Source organism: Myodes glareolus, chromosome 12 (assembly GCF_982192425.1).
Source record: "Myodes glareolus chromosome 12, mMyoGla1.1, whole genome shotgun sequence".
Lineage (NCBI taxonomy): Eukaryota > Metazoa > Chordata > Mammalia > Rodentia > Cricetidae > Myodes > Myodes glareolus.
Genome location: NC_142037.1, coordinates 65943224 through 65965810, shown reverse-complemented (window position 1 = coordinate 65965810; position 22587 = coordinate 65943224). Strand labels below are relative to the sequence as shown.

The 22587-nt window shown below is 35.1% G+C and overlaps 1 protein-coding gene across 15 annotated transcripts in view; it reads left to right on the top strand.

Annotated features, from left to right (window-relative positions):
- The window catches only part of Mycbp2 (MYC binding protein 2), a 226498-nt gene that overhangs the window by 46514 nt on the left and 157397 nt on the right, over nucleotides 1–22587 (top strand). For all 15 annotated transcript variants that reach the window (XM_087912290.1, XM_087912289.1, XM_087912283.1 and 12 more), the window contains 11 exons: nucleotides 2802–2998; nucleotides 4924–5166; nucleotides 5381–5452; nucleotides 9825–9921; nucleotides 13796–13869; nucleotides 13994–14132; nucleotides 15326–15402; nucleotides 16188–16392; nucleotides 17695–17859; nucleotides 19933–20091; nucleotides 21279–21483. In XM_087912290.1, the coding sequence (XP_087768416.1) occupies nucleotides 2802–2998; nucleotides 4924–5166; nucleotides 5381–5452; nucleotides 9825–9921; nucleotides 13796–13869; nucleotides 13994–14132; nucleotides 15326–15402; nucleotides 16188–16392; nucleotides 17695–17859; nucleotides 19933–20091; nucleotides 21279–21483 (1633 nt within the window). The remainder of the gene's footprint in view (nucleotides 1–2801; nucleotides 2999–4923; nucleotides 5167–5380; nucleotides 5453–9824; nucleotides 9922–13795; nucleotides 13870–13993; nucleotides 14133–15325; nucleotides 15403–16187; nucleotides 16393–17694; nucleotides 17860–19932; nucleotides 20092–21278; nucleotides 21484–22587) is intronic.

Sequence of the window (22587 nt, the reverse complement as noted above, 5' to 3'; positions counted from 1 at the left end):
GTCATCAATAGCTCCTTACCTGGGAGGGGGGTTAAGAGTATTTTCTTCTGCTTTTTCTATTTAGTTTAATATTAAAAATATATTTTAAGTATTTAAATTTAATAGATTTTTTTTTGTTCATGCCTTAGTTACTTTTTATTGTTTTGATAAGACACCATGAGTGGGAAAGTGTTTATTTGGATTAGTCCATAAGCATCATGACCCAGAGCATGGTGGCAGGCAGGCAGGTATGGCCCTGGAGCAGTATCTGAAAGTTTAAAATCTTGATCCATACAAGACACAGGGCAGAAGAGCTAACTGGGGATGGCATTGGCTTTTGAAACCTCTAAGCTTGTCCCCAGTGACACACCTTCTTCAGCAAGGCCACACCTCTTAATCATTCCTAAACAGTTCCAACAACTGGGGACCAGGCATTAAAATATATGAGCCTGTGGAGGCCACTCTCATTCAAAGTACAACAGCTTGGTATTAATAAAGTATTATAGTGTTTCTTTTGTTGTTGACATTGGCATCAAGTAATTGTACATATGTAATTACAAATGTAAACAGATAATATGGAGTGAGTAGAACTCCGAGGGTCACTTCCTTAAAGATATGGCATCAGTAAGAATGAATAAGAAGTAATGATGATGAGTGATGATGACATAAGTAAGAAAGAGTAAGGAGGAGTGAACCAGATTATAAGTATCTAAGGCAGAGAGAACAGCGTCCAGTAAGGCTCTGAGATGGGAAAAAATGACTATAGTGAACAGAAGGAAATCCTCATAGGAAGGACGAAGGGAAGAAGAGGGGAACTATGTGGAGCTATATGTACATGTTTATAAGGTTTGTTACAGTGATATCATAGGAAGGACGAAGGGAAGAAGAGGGGAACTATGTGGAGCTATATGTACATGTTTATAAGGTTTGTTACAGTGATAGGAAATATAGAAAGTCATTCTCTACCTCATTACCCATAAAAAAAGTATTTTCCTTGGGATGGAGAGATGACTCAGTGGTTAAGAGTTCATAGTGCTCCTACAATGGGCCAGAATTTGGTTCTCAGAACCCATACAAGGGAGTTCACAACCTCTTGTAACTCCACTTCTAGAGGATCCAGTTCTCTCTTGTGGCCTCCACAGACATCTACATTCACATGTGTACACATACTTATAGACACATACACAATTAAAAAAAACCATTAAAGATAATTTATCGTTGGACTGATGAGATGGCTCAGCAGATAAAGCTCTTGCCACACAAACTTAAAAGCCTGAATTAGATCCCCAGGACACATACAGAAGGAAAGAACTGACTTCTGAAATTTGTCTTGTGACCTCCGCATGAGCACCACGGCATGCACACATATGCGCGCGCGCGCGCGCACACACACACACACACACACACACACACAGAGTTATTAACAATTTTCTTCATCTTAAATCTAACATTTTAAGGACAACAACATTTCTTTGTCTTGTTTGACAGTATACTTTTCCAGCTTAGAGTGTGTCCATATGCAGGAAGACTTATGTATTTGGTGAATGACTGAAAGATTGAATACTGAAGCATAACTTCTAGAGGGAGGATGAATGGGGAGACAGTTAAAGAAGATAAAGAAGAAATGATAATATTTTAAAGGAAAAATACAGGGAATGATAGATGGAAAAGACAAATAAAAAGAAACAGCAAAAAATCACAAAGGAGAAGGAGAGAGGACAGAATTAACAAAAGATTGAGCGTATTTTAAGCAGGAAACTAGATTTTTGATTTGAAAATTCTGTTACTATTAATATATGAAAAGGTTAATTTATTAACCTTTTTGTTTTTCTGTTAGCTCAGTTAGGCACTGGCAGTAGATACCATGAATTTGGATGATATGATAAGATAAAGAAAATTGAAGAATTTGTTAAGAAGAAAATACACAGCTTCATTTGGGATTAGAAAGGCGAAGAATTGATGAGAAATGATCACTAGGTGTCTTTGAATTACTGAATGAATAACAAAAATCTTCCAGTTTTCAGAGAATCACCTTCTTCCTTCCTACTCCCCTCAATCTTTGCCAGGGTTTTCTGTCAGTCTGACTTGTCTTTTCAGTGTCTCTGCTGTTTCACTTTCTAAGAGTTTTCAGTTCCTCTTTTTCTCTCTGCTGAAGAAATGCCCAGGCAGTATTTGATTCTGTCTTGGGTGGTGTTGAGGTGCCTGGTGTGGTAACAGAATAAGCATGTATTCTCTTTTCAGCTCTGTCACTGAATAGCTTTATGAATATGGGAAAATCTTTTCATCTGCCTTGGTCTCACTTGCATCACCCATTAAAGGAGGAAGATATTTGTCCTGTGACCTTGGATATTTCTTAAAGATAAATGAGTTATATACCCCTCTATCACTTTGAGATGTTATTATGTTATATATAAAGTTTTATATTAAAGTTGTAGCATTTCCTTATTTTTTGTAAATATGCTCTGTGGTTCAAATAGAAGTGCATACTCTTTGTACTCTGAAATACTGTGAGTAGTTCTCACCTGAAGGACAAGGTTGTTGAAGGATAAACTACGACCTTAACGGTGAGTTTCTTGTGTAGGCAAGATTGTTTTGTAAGGCCTTAGACCATTTTTTATTACTTCAGTTCAAAAATAAGGGGTAGAACTAAATGTTTTCTAATCCCTTTTTATAAATGCTTTAGTTGTGGAGTGGGTTAACTAAACAAAAGCTACTACAAAATAATAGTTCGAGATGCCTTAAATTTTATATATAGTGAAATATATATATCTATATTTCTCTGCAACTCAACTGAGTATAACTGAATCTTGTTTTATCCACAGAGTCTCTCTTCCAGCTCCTTTTGGAAATTACTGTTCGGAGTACTGGGATGAACGACAGCACAGGACAGTCCCTCACAGCACTCTCCTGTGCTTGCCTCTTTAGTCTGGTGGCTTCTTGGGGAGAAACCGGAAGAACACTCCAGGCCATCTCTGCTATACTAACCAACAATGGGAGTCATGCTTGCCAAACTATCCAGGTAATTAAGAGATTTAGAAGGTGCCAAATTGTACTTTTCCTCATTCTGTCAGTAGAAATTCTCTAAATTTTAAGTTATTTAATATTTTGATCTCTCTATAGTTGATATACAAATAATGCACATTGTTTGATTTAAGCTGCATGTGTGTTTAATTCTGTATCATGAAAATAGCAAATGGATTTTGAAAAAAATTTACAAATATTTAAATTATGATTAATGAATACAATATAAGACATAATCACCTTAGAAAAAAATGAAATTGAACTCAAGGAGGCGAAAAATCAAATAACTACAATTAGAAAATTGAAGGGGGGTTAAATAGTGGTAGTATGGTTGAAGATGCAAATAGTGAGCTAAGGATAAAAGTGAAAGAAATTATATAGAATCCAGCAGAAAAAGAGGAAATAAGAACCATGGATAGAGAATAAGAAAGGGAGTGTATATTAAAACAGTGTGTTACCATATAGAAGAATGAAAATAGATCCATATCTATCACCAAGCACAAAGCTCAAGTCCAAATGGATCAAAGGCCATGAAGCCAACCACACTGAACCACATAGAAAAGAAAATGAGAAGTACACTTGAACGCATTGGCACAGGAGACCACTTCCTAAATATAACCCCAGTAGCACAGACACTGAGAGAAACAATTAATAAATGGAACCTCCTGAAACTGAAAAGCTTCTGTAAAGCAAAGGACACGGTCAACAAGACAAAACGACAGGCTACAGAATGGGAAAAGATCTTCACTAACCCCACTTCAGACAGAGGTCTGATATCCAAAATATACAAAGAAATCAAGAAATTGGTGATCAAAAGAACAAATAATCAAATAAAAAAAATGGAATACAGACCTAAACAGAGAACTCTCAACAGAGGAATCTAAAATGGCTGAAAGACACTTAAGGAAATGCTCAACATCTTTAGCCATCAGAGAAATGCAAATCAAAACAACTCTGAGATTTCATCTTACACCTGTAAGAATGGCCAAGATGAAAAAGACTGATGACAGCTGATGCTGGAGAGGTTGTGGGGAAAGGGAACACTCCTGCATTGCTGGGGGAGTGCAAGCTGGATATCAGTATGGCTATTTCTCAGAAAATTAGGAAACAACCTTCCTCAAGACCCAGTAATACCACTTTTGGGTATTTATCCAAATGATGCTTAATCATACCACAAGGACAAGTGCTCAACTATGTTCATAGCAGCATTGTTTGTCATAACTAGAACCTGGAAACAACCTAAATGACCCTCAACCAAAGAATGGATAAGGAAAATGTGGTACACAACAGCAAAAAATAATGACATCTTGAAATTTGCAGTCAAATGAATGGATCTAGAAAACATCATTTTGAGTGTGGTAACGCAGACCCAGAAAGACAAATATCATATGTACTTACTCATAAGTGGCTTTTAGACATAAAGCAAAGAAAACCAGTCTACAAATCACAACGCTGGAGAACCTAAACAACAATGAGAACCCTAAGAGAGACATATGTGGATCTAATTTGCGTGAGAAGTAGAAAAAGACAAGATCTCCTAAGTAAATTGGGGGCATGGAGACCATTGGGAAAGGGTTGAATGTGAGGGGAGAGGCAGGGAGGGGAGCAGTGAAAAATGTATAGCTCAGTAAGATCAATAAAACAAACAAAGAATACAGAATATGTTACCATGGTCTGATTTCCACAAAGTAATGATTGATAGTAAAGACAGAGAACAAAGCATCCTAGCCAAGACTTTAAAGAAGTCCCATTTGCTTAAGGGTTACTTCTTATAGATGAACTTTTAGTTTGTACCTTTCCAAGCCTGCCAAACATCCACCAGTCTTTTTATATCTTGTTTTGTCATAAATACTATCTTTATTTTGCCTGTTTTGTGTTTGAAAGCAATTTAAATTGTCTTTTGATTTCTTCTCTTTTGAATAGGTGCCAACAATACTAAATTCACTACAGAGAAGTGTACAGGCAGTTTTGGTTGGAAAGATTCAAATTCAGGACTGGTTTAGCAATGGCATTAAGAAAGCAGCTCTAATGCACAAATGGCCATTAAAAGAAGTATCTGTTGATGAAGATGACCAGTGTTTGCTTCAGAATGATGGATATTTTCTTTACCTCTTATGCAAGGATGGATTATACAAAATAGGCTCTGGATACAGTGGAACAGTTAGGGTAATGTAATTCTGTACAGTTCTTGATTATAACAATAATAGCCGTATCTCAGTAATTGAGTTATATTCTGTTTCTAAACCCTTTAGTACTAATTTTGGTTTTTACTTGAAAATTATTATTGAAATGCATATTTAAATATTACTCATGTATTTTATTATTTTTATTGGTTTTTAATTATTAATCTGTACTTAGATAAATTTTTGTTATTTTACAGGGCCATATATATAATTCTACATCCCGTATCAGAAACAGAAAAGAGAAAAAATCCTGGTTAGGGTATGCCCAGGTAGGAAAATATTTTCCTTAATAAATGAGTTTTAAAACATATGGTTTGTGCTCGTTGAATGAATTTATACAGGAATGGTGTATTTTTATTAATATGGCTAGGTAATGGTACAGAGCAGGGTAAGGAGTGTAAACTTAGAATCATAGGTGGTACAACTACAATTTAGCTGAGTGACGAAAGGCAAATAAGTTTACTTAGCTCTGTTGTTTCCCTGACTGTAAGACAAAGCCCAGGTTCCTTTGGGAAGGATAAAGAGTAAAGTTTTCCCTATACTTCATGGCTTCTTGAGCTAACAGAATCTGCTGTCAGCATAAAATGATAAAAGGCATTTGAAAGTACTTTGAAAACTAAAGAAATTGTCATGTTGTCTTAGTTAATGTTCAGTTGCTGTGAATAGACACCATGACCAAGACAACTTATCAGGGAAAACATTTAATTAGGGGTTTTTTTCCAGTGTCCGAGGGCTAGTACACGACAGCCATGGTGGGCAGTGTGGTGGCAGGCCGACATGGTGGGGTGAGAGTGAGACAAGGTGGAAAGTGAGAGAGGAAAGGGTGGGGGGAGGTAGGGTGGGCTTTTGAAAACTTAAAGCCTACCCCCAATGACACACTTCCTCCAACAAGGCCATACTTACTAATCATTACCAAATAGTTCCAATAACTGGAGGCCAAACATTCAAACATGAGCCTATAGGGGACATTCTCATTTAAACTGTATGTGAAGAATTATTCTGCTATTTCAATTATTGAGCTATTTTGAAAATTTATATTAAAGTGATTGTCTTTTAAAACTCAGTGTGCCTAAACATGTGTCTCATTAATTTATACTTATGTTTTTATCTAGGAAGTAATATCATGGCCAATGTATTAGTTTTAAGAGTTAGAATTTATTATGTGTGTGTGGTGTGTGTGCACTCATGCAAGTGTTTGTGATATATGGGGGTGTATGCATATGGCACGTGCTTGTATGTAGTGAGGGGCTGCGGGCAGGCCTGCTTTTCATCCTACCCGGCTCCCGCACAGCTAGCTTAGCCCCAGAAATAATAACACACAAGTTATATTCATTTAAACACTGCCTGGCCCATTATCTCTAGAGAGTTAGTTACTGACTAACTCTCATATCTTGATATTAACCCATTTCTAATAATCTCATGGTAGCACCATGAGGTAGTGGCTTACCGGAAAAGATTCAGCATGTCTGACCTGGTGGCTGGCTCCATGGCGTCTGCCTCATAGCCCTCTTCCCAGCATTCTGTTCTGTTTTCTCCACCTACCTAATTTTCTGTCCTATCAAGGGGCCAAGGCAGTCTCTTTATTGACCAATGAAAATAACACAATAGACAGATAACCCTCCTCCATCATTTCCCCTTTTTCTGTTTAAACAAAAAAGAAAGGCTTTCATTTTAACATAGTAAAATTACCTATAACAAAACAGTTATCAAGCAAGAATTGCAGTCACAATATTTATAACTATATCTTTATCATAGTAATGGAAAACTATAACTATGACTATCCATTCTTCAACTCCATCAAAGACTTCAGAAGGATATAATATTACCTAAGTAAACAAGAAGTAAGCAACTTCCAAAACTCTAGAAATGACAGAGACATCTCGCTGCCTGGACAGTCACTCAGAGTTCCTCTGTATCGTTGGGGCACCCATCTTCGGCCTTCAGTCCCATAATATCCAGAGACATTTCCATGAAGCAGGAAATTTCAAAGGAAGTTCAGTCACTATCTGCTGTGTCCTGCAGAATGTCTCATAGACTCTTTCCTGAATCAGGAACCCCGAAAGATCATCTCACCTTTAGGCAAGTTCAGCAGTCCTCTCTCTGCGGGTTCTCTGTGTCCAGTTTATACAACAGTCCAGGCAAGAGCAGTTTCTTGCCCAAATGGCTAACCAACTCCATAAGAAGCCTCTTCGATGCCCATCTTCCTCTTGAAGTAGATTGGTTCTGCCAGGATCAGACTTGTCTCATTGTCATGAAAAGTCCTAAGTTATTAAAGCATTGAAAATGCCATATTCTGTAGTCTTTGAAAGCTATGAAGAATGCCTATCTAACTAAACTGTATCTCCATACCTAGAAAATCTAACTAACATGACTACAAGCTTGATTATTATCAATGATTATCCATTAACAACCTATATTTTTAATTATACATTGCATTTTTAAATGAACTACACAATCATAATACCTCAATCAAGATCAGAAATACATATACATATAACAAAATTGACCTAAAATCCATACCAATGCAAATTATTCATATCTATATCATATCCCCCTTTAAATGTAAAAGAACATTTATAAACAATATTTGGGAATATGGACGTAGTTATTTCTGTCCAAACTTCTTCCTGCTGTATAGGTGCGCTGTTCATCAGGTCTTTCATGGTATAACCTGTCTGCCAGGTTCATCTCAGTTGGCAGTTGAATGAAGTAATTTTTTGAGGGAGTTCACAGCAATCTTTCAGGAGGGCGTGGTCTATCATACCATATTGGGATAGAAGCAATCCACAGGGTCTCATTCTCTGTGAAAACAAAAGAAGAACCTCCTTTCCAAAGTATCATATCCTTAGATCCAAATTCTGAAGTCAAGGTATTTTCAACATATCTATCTTGGGTTAGTTCAGCAGCATTTATAAACAAAAGTCTTTTAGCAGCTGTTGCTCCTTCCTCAGAATTCGAACAATTCAAAGAGAGAATAATAACATACAGTATCAAGATTCTCTTTGTATTTTCCATCTTTGTGTGGCTTTAACCTCTATTTCTTTTATTTTTACTTTTACTTTTTGAGACTGGTTCTCTGTATATCTTTGTCCTGGAATAATTCTGTAGACCAGGCTGTCCTTGAACTCAGAGATCCCACTGTCTCAGCCTCCCCAGTACTGGGATTAAAGGTGCTACCACACCTTGAACTCACAGAGATCTGTCTCTGCCTCCCAGGCATTGGGATTAAAGGCGTGTACTACCACACCTTGAAGTCACAGAGGTCAACTACCTCTGTCCCTTAAAGTCTCAGAGATCAGTGTACCTCTGCCTCCCAGGCATTGGGATTAAAGGTGTGTTCTACCACACCCAACTACTCTCTTTCTTTCTTTTTACTTTAAGAACTTTAACTTTTATCCTGCATATATTTTTAACACACTGTAAACCAGTTAGAGGTTTTCTTTCTCTTTGAATCTCTCTTTACTGTATATCTCTCTTTTTCTGGCTACATAAGCCTTTAATTTACTAAGCAATATGGAGAGCCGTGGCTTTGACGGCTAGATCCAGTTCATTCCTTAGCTTTCCAACCTCATGGCTGAGATACCAGCCAGAGCTGCAGTTCACTGCCACAACTCTATGGCGTTTCAAGGTCCTTGCTAGCAAGCAAGCTGTAGTATTCTGCTCACAGACCACACTCAGTCGGACTGCCTACCTAAAAGAGTCAGAGTTTGCCCTGGCAGGACAGTCCAGAAAACCGGCATTTTAAAACAGCGCAGCTTTTTTCCTGCTACTGCTGAAAACCGAAAAGCATGCATTCAGCTTTTCATCAACACCGTTTAAGTGTTCTGTGGCAGGACCTCTTAAAAGAGCCACGAAGTTTTGCAGCTAAAGCTGAGTCAGGAAGCCTCTCGTAGATGAAAGCCTTGCTTGCCTCTAGCAAGCAGAGCAGACCCGAGAAATTGCTGCCACCAAGAAAACGTGCTTTACTCTATTCTTTCCCAAACTTTCTAAGGCTTTCTGTGGATGCAGTTATCCACGTGGGTGCCATCTGTAGTGAGGAGCTGCGGGCAGGCCTGCTTTTCGCCTCACCCGGCTCCCACACAGCTAGCTTAGCCCCGGAAATAACAACACACAAATTGTATTCATTTAAACACTGCCTGGCCCATTATCTCTAGAGAGTTAGTTACTGACTAACTCTCATATCTTGATATTAACCCATTTCTAATAATCTCATGGTAGCACCACGAGGTAGTGGCTTACCGGAAAAGATTCAGCATGTCTGACCTGGTGGCTGGCTCCATGGCGTCTGCCTCATAGCCCTCTTCCCAGCATTCTGTTCTGTTTTCTCCGCCTATCCAATTTTCTGTCCTATCAAGGGGCCAAGGCAGTCTCTTTATTGACCAATGAAAATAACACAATAGACAGATAACCCTCCTCCATCACTTGTACAGGCCAGAGGTTGACCTTAAGTTCTTCCTCAATTTCCTTTAATCTAAAATAGACTCCTGTTCTTAAATTTTAATTGTTTCTATCCCTTAGGTAGCTTTATTAATTTATTGTGCATCAACAAAATATAATACACAGCCACACAGCTGTTTTTATTCTTTGTAATGAAGACGTATCTTAAAATACATATAATATATATAATATTTGTATTTCCAGGGTTATTTATTATATCGAGATGTGAATAACCACAGTATGACAGCCATAAGAATAAGTCCTGAAACACTGGAACAAGATGGTACTGTAATGTTACCAGGTATGTTTTAACTAACCATATTTTTCTTCATAAGTAGTTTTAAGAAGCATGCATGCTAGGATATTTAAACATGTAAATGGTAATTATCAAAGAATATCCTCTGCTTAAAAATGAATTTTTAAGTATTATGACATGTAAAACATTTTACAACCTACAATAAATGAATACATATGAAGATACTAGACATCAGAAACAAAGTGAAATGAGGTTTAATATTTATTTCAAAATTCTTACCTGTCTACATGCTTTAACATCCTACCCTCACCCACCAAGACTTTTTATTTGCTCACTGAGCAGGGTAATGTTATTTTGTTGCTTTTACTAGAACCACTACTTTAATGCTCACATTGCCCAGTACCAGAGGAATCTTGGTTATTTATCACTAACAGTGCACTAGGGGTTTCTTCTGTCTTCAAGGACTTGCAGTGAGAGTGCTTAGGGTGGTCAGGAGACTGAACATTCCATCCTGCACACTTCGTACTAGGACTTTGACACACAGACTTTGGGCACAGTCCAATTAGCCGTTCTCCTACATGCTGTCTGAGTGAGGCACTAGGTAAATGTACAAATACTCTTTGCTCTAAATTTGCTTATACCATTGGTGCTTTCTAAAACTGGTCACATTAAAATCTTAAATATTATCTAGTGTATTTGTTAATCTCATGGCAAACATTCAAGTATTCCTAAGTATTTTATCTCTTAAAAATGTGAGATTTATTTTTAAAAAAAGAACACATTGAGAGAGATAACTGATTATTGTCTGTTTGTCAAGTTTTAAGGTATTATTATAGCTGCATTAGAAAATTATTTGAACTTTTATATTATTACATTTTCCCAAAGTAATATATAGACACCATTGTAGGACAAATGAAACATTTCATGTCTGTGTAAGTGGCCTCACAAAATCATCCTGTAATAGTTCTTTTCAGAGTCCACTTTTTGTTTTTTGAATACGACTTGGGTTGTGTCATCTGTTTAATAATAACAAATTAAGAAATGTTTTTAAGTATCAGCATATATTTGTTGCACAAAACAGTGGGTCTCCTCAGGACATTTTTATACATGTATGCTATATACTTTAACTATATTTCTACCTCCAGTTCCAGTTTCCCTATTTCATTCTCCTCTTCTGCCTACTACTGATTTAAAAGTTCTCTTTTTCTCTCTCTCTCTCTCTCTTTCTTTCTCTCTCTCTTTTTCCTTCTTTTTCTTCCTTTTTTTTTTTTTTTAAGACAGGGTCTCACTATGCAGCTCTGACTGGCCTGGCCTGGCCTGAAACTTGTATAGACCAGGTTGGTCTTAAACTCATTGAGATCCACCTGTTTCTGAGTGCTGGCATTAAAGGCATGTATTTATCATGCCCGACTGATCTGAAAAATATTTTTTTATGAAAACATATATACTCCCACAAAACTTATAAGCATATATATGTATATATAGTCATAAAAATGATCATATTCTACATGTTTTTTTTTTAACTTACCCTTTCACTTATTACGGAATATTTTTTTCAGGTCTTAAACTTTTGCAGCATCATTTCATTATTACAAATTATGTTTTATTGTAATCAATATATATATTGAAATGGAAGTCTTCCAATTTTCTTTCTTTGTCTTTTCTTTTTTATTTTGGGGAGGCTTTAATACAAAAATTACAATGTGAAGATCATCTTTTCTCTCTCCTCTGTACCATTTATTTTAGGATGATGTCATAGAAGAAAAGTTTTTTATTGACAAAACCTGTTCTCCTAAGTAGATTGGTACAAAAGAGTAACTTCTGCCCATTTCATTCATAAAGACTGTAACTAAAAGGAAAATTTAATAATAACTACCTTAAAAGGTGTTTTTTAATTCACTATGTTTAAAATTGATTTGTCAATGTCTTTATTCAGTTTAAATTCTGCATCATTTAACATAAATGCAAATTTTAACCATACAAGTGTGGCTTTCTGTGTTTCATAAATATGTGCTGTGCTCACAGTGAAGAACAAATCAAACTTTGGGAGGATAGTCCCATATTGTGTGTCTTCCAAGCTTGCAGATGTTGCTTGATATATTCCTGAAGATGCTGTCTTAAAATATTACCCAATGGATAAAGAAAGGATCAAGAGAAAATCTTGATATGACCTGACAAGAAGACTCAGCCCTCAAGCCTGAAGAAGCTTGTTGTCATTTGCTCATTTCTTTGGCATGGAATGCATTTTCTTCAATAAAGCCATTTGCTTTCTCCCTGGGAAGGGACAACTCTTCTCTCTAGCCTTTCATCACGAAGAACAGTAGTAAACTGGCAGATTTGTAGGTGCTAATGGATGCCATGTTTAGAGTGAACATAAATTGATAATTCATCCAGTTTCATATACTAGTTAATCTTATAGCTATTTCACTGCAGGGTGGATGAACACCCCTTGTTGAATGACATTGTATTCTTTATATTTCAATTTTCTTTCAAATTGTGTTCTTATATCATTTACTGTCCATGTCTGGTGACAGGGTGCCTCTGAACACGAGGCTGTTTTGCTACTCTTCTTGCGCCACTTCATCCCCTCACCCCTGCATTTATCTGAAATTATAATGAGTTTTTCTTCTTTGCTTTTTAGTTTAAAATCTTACTGCTTAGAGCTTGAGAAGCATCTTTCTTGCGCCTCTTTGTATTCTGTACAGTGGACTAGGAACTCTTTCTTTCGATTTCTCCTCTCTTTGATTACCAAGTCTCTTGGGCTACCAGTGGGCCTTGTCTCCCAGTTTCTATTTCCAGTTTGTGATCACTGAATTCTCTATTTGGTAAGGGTCTGCCTGTGTTTTGCATATTTATAATAAGGAAGTATGCTAGTATGAAGCTCTTGGGAAAAGATCTAGCTTATTTGGGTGGGCTCCATTGCCATATTCCAAAAAACAGACTTTTATGTTTTGTTGATTCAGGTTGAACTAGAAATGAATTTTCTTTTTTCTGTTGTGGTTAATGGAGAGGTTCATCCTAGTTCTCCATGGTTACTGTAGAAAGTGTGTGTGTGCTTTTAGACTTGCTTGCTGAGTACTTGTTTTCTCATAGGATACAGTTATGCAGATCTTGATTTTTGCTTATAGTTTTGTGTTATTTAGCCGCAGTCACTAACACATGTTCCAGTGTCCTTCTGTGATACTGGTATCCCTTGTCACAATTATACTTTGATCAACATGTACAGTGCACTGTTTATTTATAGAGATATGTTCAATGCTGGCAAATACGGATGTTAGTGGAGATATTTGGCTGTTTTGAGACAAAAAGTAAGATGAGTATAGATTTGTTGGATATGAGAAGGATAAAGTTAGAAAGTCTAGAACATTATAAATACTAAATTTGCTGCAATACTCATTGACTTTCTACCTGGGGAATAAATAAGTAGTTTTGACATTTATTCTGTAAAGCAAGGGATATCTGCAGCTGGACACCATAGACTTCAAATACAGAAGCTTTAGATCTCTCTGTATTTCTGTGACACTAATGACTGTAATGTAATGTATGTCTGATGGTAGTGTGGCCTACATTGCATGTGATTGTATTGAAATGATCATAACCAACATTATTTTTTATCAAGATGCATGTTCAGCTCTCAGACTGTATCTGATACTAATACACTTTGAAATTAGATGGGCTCTCAGATCCTTGATTATTCAAGCTTTATGAATGTAAGCACAGCGTGAAACCAGAACTCTTAGTTGAAATATTCATTTTTTCTTAAGTTGTAATTCTCATTTTTAAAAAGTCTCTTTTTGAGTATAAGTCTATTCTTATTGTGTGAAGAACTCTCATTCTGACTTCAACAGAGGAGTAAAATAATTCCACGTGTTGGCTTATTTGTTGTGTAAAATAATTACTTTTTCTTTCATTTGTATAGATTGCCACACTGAAGGTCAAAATATTTTATTTACTGATGGAGAGTATATTAATCAGATAGCTGCTTCAAGAGATGTAAGTTCTTGGAATCATCAGTCGTTGTTGTGAATGAAACCACTTTTTCTTAAGTTACTTGGTTTTTATTAAGTTCCAGAAGACTGATTTATGCAATGTAATATTCTGAATTTTTTCTTTTAAGGATGGCTTTGTTGTCAGAATATTTGCCACAAGCACTGAACCTGTATTACAACAAGAATTACAGCTTAAACTGGCCAGGAAATGCTTACATGCCTGCGGAATATCACTGTTTGATTTGGAAAAGGATTTGCATATAATAAGTAAGATGACAAAATAACTCTTTCTTTTTCTTTACTTTGAAAAACTCTTTGTGTTTTCATCAGTTCAACTCATAATTTAGTGATTATTGTGCCTATTACTATATAACAAAATTTTTGATTAATATATAGAAGTAATCAGGAAATGCAGCCTGCAAATAGACAAGTTAGTAGAAAGTGTTAAGAAAAGTAACTAGTAATAATACTTCCCACTATCTGTTTGAATAGGCAAAAGAAAATAAACGTTTATTAAGGATTTTGGATGGACAATGCTTGGTGTCATTTATTAACCCCACTGGAGATTATTAGTGCAGTTCTGTAACTTAGGGAATATATATAAGTTCTGACTTTTACATTTTTCGTCTTTGGGAGTTTAATAATCTTGCCATTGGTTTTTTAATCTCATATTTTCCTTTTGTATATATTCCTTTCCATGGGAAAAGTGCCAAGTTGAGTTCAAATTTTCCATTTTAAAAGCTCATAGAATTGATGATTGCTTGTATGACTGGCCAGACATCATAAAATATACTACAGAGAAAATTTTAATTTGCAGTTTGAAATGTATGCATTTATGTACACATATTTTTAAATTTAGGAAATGTTCTTTAAAAAAAGCTCAGGACAAAAAATCTGAAAATTTATACCCAGATATTTTCATATTATAATTCAGTACCATAGAGCTCGAGATTTTGGATGAAGTCCTAAGCTTTATATTTGTTCATTTAAAAAAATGGATAATATAATTATGAAGAGCAGATGAGGTAAAAATGTATACATCTTATGACTTTTGTTATGTTATGCTTAATGAAAAAATATTTTAATACCTTAAGTCACTGACTACCGGTGACATTGAATTACTAATATTTTGTTATAAAGTGTTATATGGTAATAATTTAAAATATATCAAGATTAAAACAACTTTAATTTTTGAAGTTGTGGGCCTACCATTATATCTTCAAAAACTTTAACAAGTGATGATATTTACTCTGTTTTGCTTTGTTTAATTTTGTGACAGTCTTTCTAAATAGCCTAGCATGTTCCCAAGCCTCAGCTGAAGTGTGCCACCATATCCAGACTGTTTTCATTTTAACAATACTAATTGAATTGACTGAAATTATTTGATAGAGTATATTGTGGTAATTAGAATTGCTTATGTTAGAAATATAGTCATATTTAATAGTATTGTCTTATTGAAGGCACAGGATTTGATGAGGAGTCAGCAGTACTTGGTGCAGGACGAGAGTTTGCACTGATGAAAACAGCAAATGGAAAGGTAAATTACTTTGTTTCAAAAGTTAAGTTTTTCTCCTTGAGACAGTACAAATGGTTATTTAATTCACATAGTTCACATATTTAAATATTGTCCTAGTTTTTATATGGTCAAATTTTATTCCTGTTGAAACTGATAGTATGCATGATTAGTGACATATAAGACCCTAAAAAATTTTAAACTTTAAAAAAGTTATAGCTTTGCTAGTATTTAATTATGGATTCCGTTAATTTTTTAATTAGTTTGTTTGTATTTTTATGTTTATTTTGATATATCACAAATTTCTAAATATTTTAATGTCCAAAACAAATACAAGTTATAATTTAGATAACATAGAAGCATATTTAATTAAGTTATATATTATATATGTTAACCGATAAATTGAAGTGGATTTTTTTTTTGTCTGATAAATGTGAAGAGGAAAGAACTAAGGAATTCTGGAAATAAAAATTATCAGGCACATACTTAACTGGAACTTTTTATAAACTTTGAAAGTTAGTAATAAATTTTATGAATTTCCTCCTATGAATATAATCATGGAAATGTAATTATGAAAATTTAAAAAAATTTAACTATTCAAAATACATATAGAAAAAAACTTGAGTGCATCAATTTCTGTCTCGCTCAGGTCATGAAATTTGAATACTATAAAAACTGTCACGTTTCCATTATTTTTGCCTTTCAATAAAATATGGAAGCTTTTACTTTTCTTTCTTGTGAAACCTGCGACACCAGTCCAAAGAAAGTCTTATATTTCTTTTCTTTTCTTTCTTTTTTTAACATACAAGATATATTACACTGGCAAGTACCAGAGTCTTGGAATCAAACAAGGTGGTCCTTCAGCAGGAAAATGGGTTGAGCTACCAATTACCAAATCTCCCAAGATTGTGCACTTCTCTGTTGGACATGACGGCTCGCATGCCCTTTTGGTTGCAGAGGATGGAAGTGTGTTCTTCACAGGATCTGCAAGTAAAGGAGAGGACGGGGAGTCAAGTAAGTCCCTGAGAGTGGCCCTGGTGCGTGTTAGTGTGACCGTCTCAGCAGCAGTGGCCTCGGCAGCCTGTTGTTAGTTAGACATGCAGTAAGAGAAGGTGTTGTCTATCCATTTCACTCTGCAGTTCTTGGGAATGAATTTTTATCTTTATGGATGCAAGACTGTTCTGAGAATAGGTGGTTGGTGGGTGTTTTCATTTTATTATTCTAGTAGGTTACTTAAAAACTCAAACTTAGCAAGGATCATGTATTTCAAAAGAAGAAAAAGCCATTTGTAATTTTGTTCATAGATGATAATTATGGATAACTGTTTGTAGAATTCTTTATCTGTGAGGAAATCATTTGCTCTGATGAATGAAATGAAATGAAAATATAATTTGATCTGATATTTTTTTTCTGTTTAGATCCTTCTTTAAAGCATCATTTTTCTCTCAAGTAACTTTTCATATTCCCTGGAGTAGCATCTTACAGGGATTAGTTTTTTGAACTCAATACATAATGGAAAATTAAGTGAAAACTAAAGTTACCCTGAGATAGCGCTTTAAAAAGCCACAGATTTATTTCCATCTTCTGGAAACCTGGACATAGAGAGGGTTCATGTAAACTAGTTCCATGGCGTGTGTCAGTGTCAAGTCATATGAGATCCATAGTGGTGTTTTAAACTATAGCATAACAATATGGTTTTATTCTAAAAGCATGCAGGAAATTGATTAACCAAATGATTAGGTAGTTGACATCCCATGTTTGACTTATTTTGATGCTAGAATTTTTGAGAATGGTGACTTTTTAATCACTCATATTTCTATTTATTTGTTCTTTTTCACATTTGTATCATCTTTCTTTACAAGCACATTGACTTGGTATAGCTACTTAGTATCCATTAGATGAATAAGAAACTTTGTTTCCAGGATGTAATACCATAGCACACATTAATTATAAAGGAAAAAGCTGATAAAAGTGTATATTGTGGGGGTTAGTGTGGCATGTAAGTTGTGGCAGTTGTGTGAATAAAAGCTAATGTAGAGATTCAAACTCCCGGTTTATTGGAAACTGGTGTTTCATTTTGGGAATTTTACTACACTACAAAGAAAGAGGATCTGTCAATGATAGCCTAAATATTAACTGATTGCATGAGACTAACAAGGTCCTCATTATAATCTGCTTGGTGGTAAGCCCCAGCTTTTCTGAGACTCATTGAAATACATCAAAAAGGTAGACAAATTGTTTATTTTGTTTGGTTTCATATCATTGTTATTATTTGCATATAGATACCTTACATTCATTTTTTTTTGTTCTTTTTAGCTAAGAGCAGACGGCAGTCAAAACCCTATAAACCTAAAAAGATTATTAAAATGGAAGGAAAAATTGTGGTGTACACAGCCTGCAATAATGGAAGTAGTTCTGTTATTTCTAAAGATGGAGAACTATACATGTTTGGGAAAGATGCTATTTATTCTGATAGTTCAAGTAAGTTAAAAATCTAACAATCACTTTACTTTCACACAAATAAGATTCCAATATGAATCATTGGACATAACACAGATGTGTCTAGAAAATTAACATATGTAGTATGCTTTCTCTATATACTTGGCATTTTCATTCAAATGTGAAACTTTGGGGAATATGTTTTATATTGTATTTTGTTGCTAAAGATCTGACATTCATTTCACACAAGTTAGTCTTGAACTTGATGTTGCAAACTTTCCCTTAGCTACTTTCTCCGGAAAGGTTTCCCTTCCCACTAAAGTGTCCATGTAACAATACTTCGGGTTAGTGTTAGTCACTATCAGTTTTTATTACAGCTGATTAAAAATTATTGAATTCTCTCTCTCGTCACTTAGAAGTGCCTGACTGCTAAACCTAAAATTTAGGAAGTGATAAAAGGAGAGATAAAAGTAGCTAAATAGTTTTATATTTATAAATTCTAGTCTGATAGCCTTATATTACTTGTTGGATTTTCCCGCTAGTAATTAGAAAAGAGTATAGTGAATGAGTCATCCCACTTGGGAAGATTTTACATGAGACCCGTGTAAAATGCCTTTGAATTTTGCTGTAAAAAGGAAGCCAGAATAGATGAAGTTTATGACTGGAAAGTTAAGTGATTGTCCCAAGCAAGGATGGAGAAGTCAAACATGTGGAAAATTTATAGCAGTTAATTATTAGCTGGAACCGCTCCTATAGGTAATAGAAGTGCTGACTTAATGTGGTAACATTCAGATTCTCAGTGGGCTGAAATTGCTAAAATGAATGAGACTTTTGGGGTAGCACATTAGTGTTTTTAAAATAATGCTCGGTGTAACTGTTGCATGCTAAAATACTGATAGAAACTGATCGTTTACGTGTAAGTGTTTGGATGGACCAGATGAGAGCTCCCTGCCTTTTTGCAGACACAGAGAGAGTTATTCATGGTAGACTTGTGGATGTTGTACAAAGACTGTAGACAGTCAGATTTATTACTAGCTGTTTTTACTTGGATAACCTTTACTTAACTTTCAGTTTTCCTTTTGCTCCCCCTCTCTTAAAAAGAGGACAAAGATAGTACCCACTTCATAGTTTATTTTTGTAAGTATATAAGAACATTTAAGAAATGTTCTGCACAAAACCTAGAACATACAAGAGCTCAGTGTATAATCATCTGGTATTAGTACTGAACTTTGTTCTATGAAATACGTATTATACATATTTTTTCAAGTATACTACATACTGAAATTAGGAATTTTTACAACTTAAATAATTACGTTAAGTTTTGGAAATGTTTTTGCTTAGCTTTAGTTGTTACTATTATTACTTTTTAAATAAGGCTAAGGATGCTTTTGTAATTTTAAAATTATTGCAAATAAGTAATAAGGGTAGCGAATGGATATAAAAAGCATACTGAAAGTAACATGAGGGAAGTTGAGGAATTACTGGGGTGGATTGTGAAAGAAAGAATTAGGACTTCAAAAACATTCTTTTGAAGGCTGATGATAACTCAACATGAAAAGGCAGTTGCTGCTAAGCTTAACGACCTAGTCAGTCCTCAGGACTCAGGCAATGACAGAAGAGAACCATCTCCTATAAGTTGTCTTCCAACTACCCATGTGTGTCATAGACACACATATACACTTGAATGCAAATTAACATGTTGCTTTTACAATAAATCTATTACTGTTTTATAAAATCTTACAGGTTTTATAAAAACAACACTGATTCATTATACTATTATAAGTGTTTTACTATTTTCTTTTCCTGAGGCAAGTCTAAACAGGTAAAGGTTCATGACTTCCTTGCACCTGTAGTAGATATTTGAGAGGGACTGGCTCTTCTGAGTACTGTTCAAAGATATTGGCACTAGGAACATGCAGGCAGGAGAAGTTATCTGGAAATATTTGTCCCAACTACACGTAATGCTTTTGATGATTTTCTACCAGTACTTCAGTCATCTGTTTTCCTTGTGGTGAATTATTTTTCCCAAGAGAACAACTTCTGCATTGAAGTTGTTCTTCTAGGTACAGAATGATTTTTGTTGTTTTTGTTAATTTTGTATCTTTTTTTTTCTAGGTTTGGTGTCTGATTTGAAAGGCCATTTTGTAACTCAGGTAGCAATGGGCAAAGCTCACACTTGTGTTTTAATGAAGAATGGAGAGGTTTGGACATTTGGTGTAAATAATAAAGGACAATGTGGACGAGACACCGGTGCTATGAACCAAGGAGGGAAAGGTAGGAGTTTAATTTTTAGATATTAAGAATTATATGTCTTTTCATTAGGTTTTTGGAACATAGTGAAGAATCTTACTCTTTGTAAAATGATGACTCAGGCATTAGGGATGGCTCAGCAGTGCAGAGCACCTGCTGCTCTTCCAGAGGACCCAGGTGCTGTCTTCCCGGTCGTGGGGTGACTCACGCCATCTGTAACTCTGTTCCAGGAGTCTTGATACCCTGGTACATGTTTATACATGCAGGCAAACCTCACATACATAACAATTAAAAACACTTTTAAATGAATGACTCTTTGATTCTTATAAATTTAAAAACCCCTACATTTTTATTTTATAATAACTATTGATAAGAGTCTATTGTTGCAAAAATAAAATAATATTTTTAGTTTTTGAGCAAGTGATGTTCCTACCTGTTTAATATTTTAAAAATCTACATAAATAGTAGTAGTACTTCTTTGATTTAACATTTTGATGACTAAATTATTTATAGAAAGCAGAATTTTGAAATGGTTATCTTCAGTTTTAACTATTTTTTGGCATTAGGTTATCAACAAATATTATCCCCTTTGTTTAATCATGTATTCTACCTAAAGTGAAATCTCAAATAGCTGAGAACTTAAAGAAATGGTCAACATTCTTAGCTATCAGGGAAATGCAAATCAAAATGACCCCGAGAATCCATTTTACACGTGTCAGAATGGCTAAGGTCAAAAACACAAGTGACAGCTTGTGCTGGCAAGAATGTGGAGCAAGGGGGACACTCCTCCACTGCAGGTGGGAGTGCAAACATGTACAGCCACATTAGAAATCAATGTTGCAGTTTCTTAGATTATTATAAATCAAATCTGTCTACAGACCCATTTATTCTATGCCTGGGCATGAGTCCAAAGAATGTTCTACCATACCACAAGGATACTTGCTTGGCTATGTGAGCCTATCCTTTTAATGAATTAGCCACCTGTAGTCCTAAGCTGATTTCTTGATTAGACATAGGTACCTTGACTGTCTATGCCTTAGGCTGTATGCTAACATAAGAGATAAATGAATAAGTTTGATGAGGAAGAAGATAAAGTAAGTAAATAGTAACTTTGATTATATCAGGTTTCGTGTATGTTCTTAAGGTGGGAAATACTTGTTTTTAGACATAGAAATAATCTACATAAAATAGTAAACTGATTTGTCAAACAGGGTTTGGAGTTGAAAATATGGCAACAGCAATGGATGAAGACCTGGAGGAAGAACTAGATGAAAAAGATGAGAAGTCCATGATGTGCCCTCCAGGCATGCATAAGTGGAAGCTGGAGCAGTGCATGGTATGCACAGTGTGTGGAGATTGCACGGGCTACGGAGCCAGCTGTGTTAGCAGCGGCCGTCCTGACAGGGTTCCTGGAGGGTAAGACAAGATTTTTTACTGAAGAGAACAAGCATATTCCCCCTTTTCTTTCGTTTTTGTTTTTTGTTGTTTTTCAAAGTTATCTCAGAGTGTACATACCTACTTTTTATGTAGGATAAAGACCTAATAGTATTGTGTCATATGTGGGTATCTAGTCTTCCAATACCATTTGTTGCTTAGGCAGAGCTCTGCTATGTTATGTTGAATAGAATTAATCAAATGGGAGTCCTTGCTCCGTTTCCAGTCTGAAAGGAAAAGCTTTCCATCTCTCATTGAGTGTAATGTTCATTGTATGTTTTCATATGCGGCTTTGAAGGTGTTGAAGTAGTTTTATGCCATTTTAGTTTGTTGAATTTCTTAAATAATAAAATTATGTTGAGTTTTGTTAAATGTTTTTTGCATAGATTAAGAAAGTATGCATTTTTCCCCTTTGATACTGTTAGTGTGGTATATTCTGTGATTTTCCAAGATTACATCCCGGAATCCCACTCTCATGGTATATTATCATCGAAGTACAGTGTTTAGTTTGGTTTTCTAGTATTTAGTTGGGTATTTTTGCCCAAATTCTTGTGAAGGCTTTGGATCTGTAGAGTGTTTTACTTTCTTTATTCATTTTAATGTCTTTAGTTAAATATCAATGTAATTCAGAATGAGTAAGAAATCTGTTCTTCAAACTAGAGAAATTCAAAAACCAGTGTTATAAATGATACTTTAAAAATAATTTCAGTTGAAAAATCAATAGGGAATCTTATACTCATTACTGTAAAGTACGTGATCTTCCAAATTGTTATCGATGCCTGTTCTTCAAATCTCCCAGTTTTGTTGGATACATTAACAGTTCATTGGAACTACTGCCACACGAATCTTGCTCTTGTACTTTTACAAATCTGTGTTACTATGAATGTGACAGGGCTATTAAAAGTTTTAAAAGACCAACTAGTAAACCAGTAAAACTATGATTTCTGCATCTGTGAAGAGTGTTTCCAAGATATTAGTTCTTCACTGTTATCCTAGCCAACTTTAGGGAATAATTTTGTCTTTATTTTGTAGTAAGCACATTATATGGTTTTCAATTTGTATGAAAGTGACAAAGAAGCAGCAGCG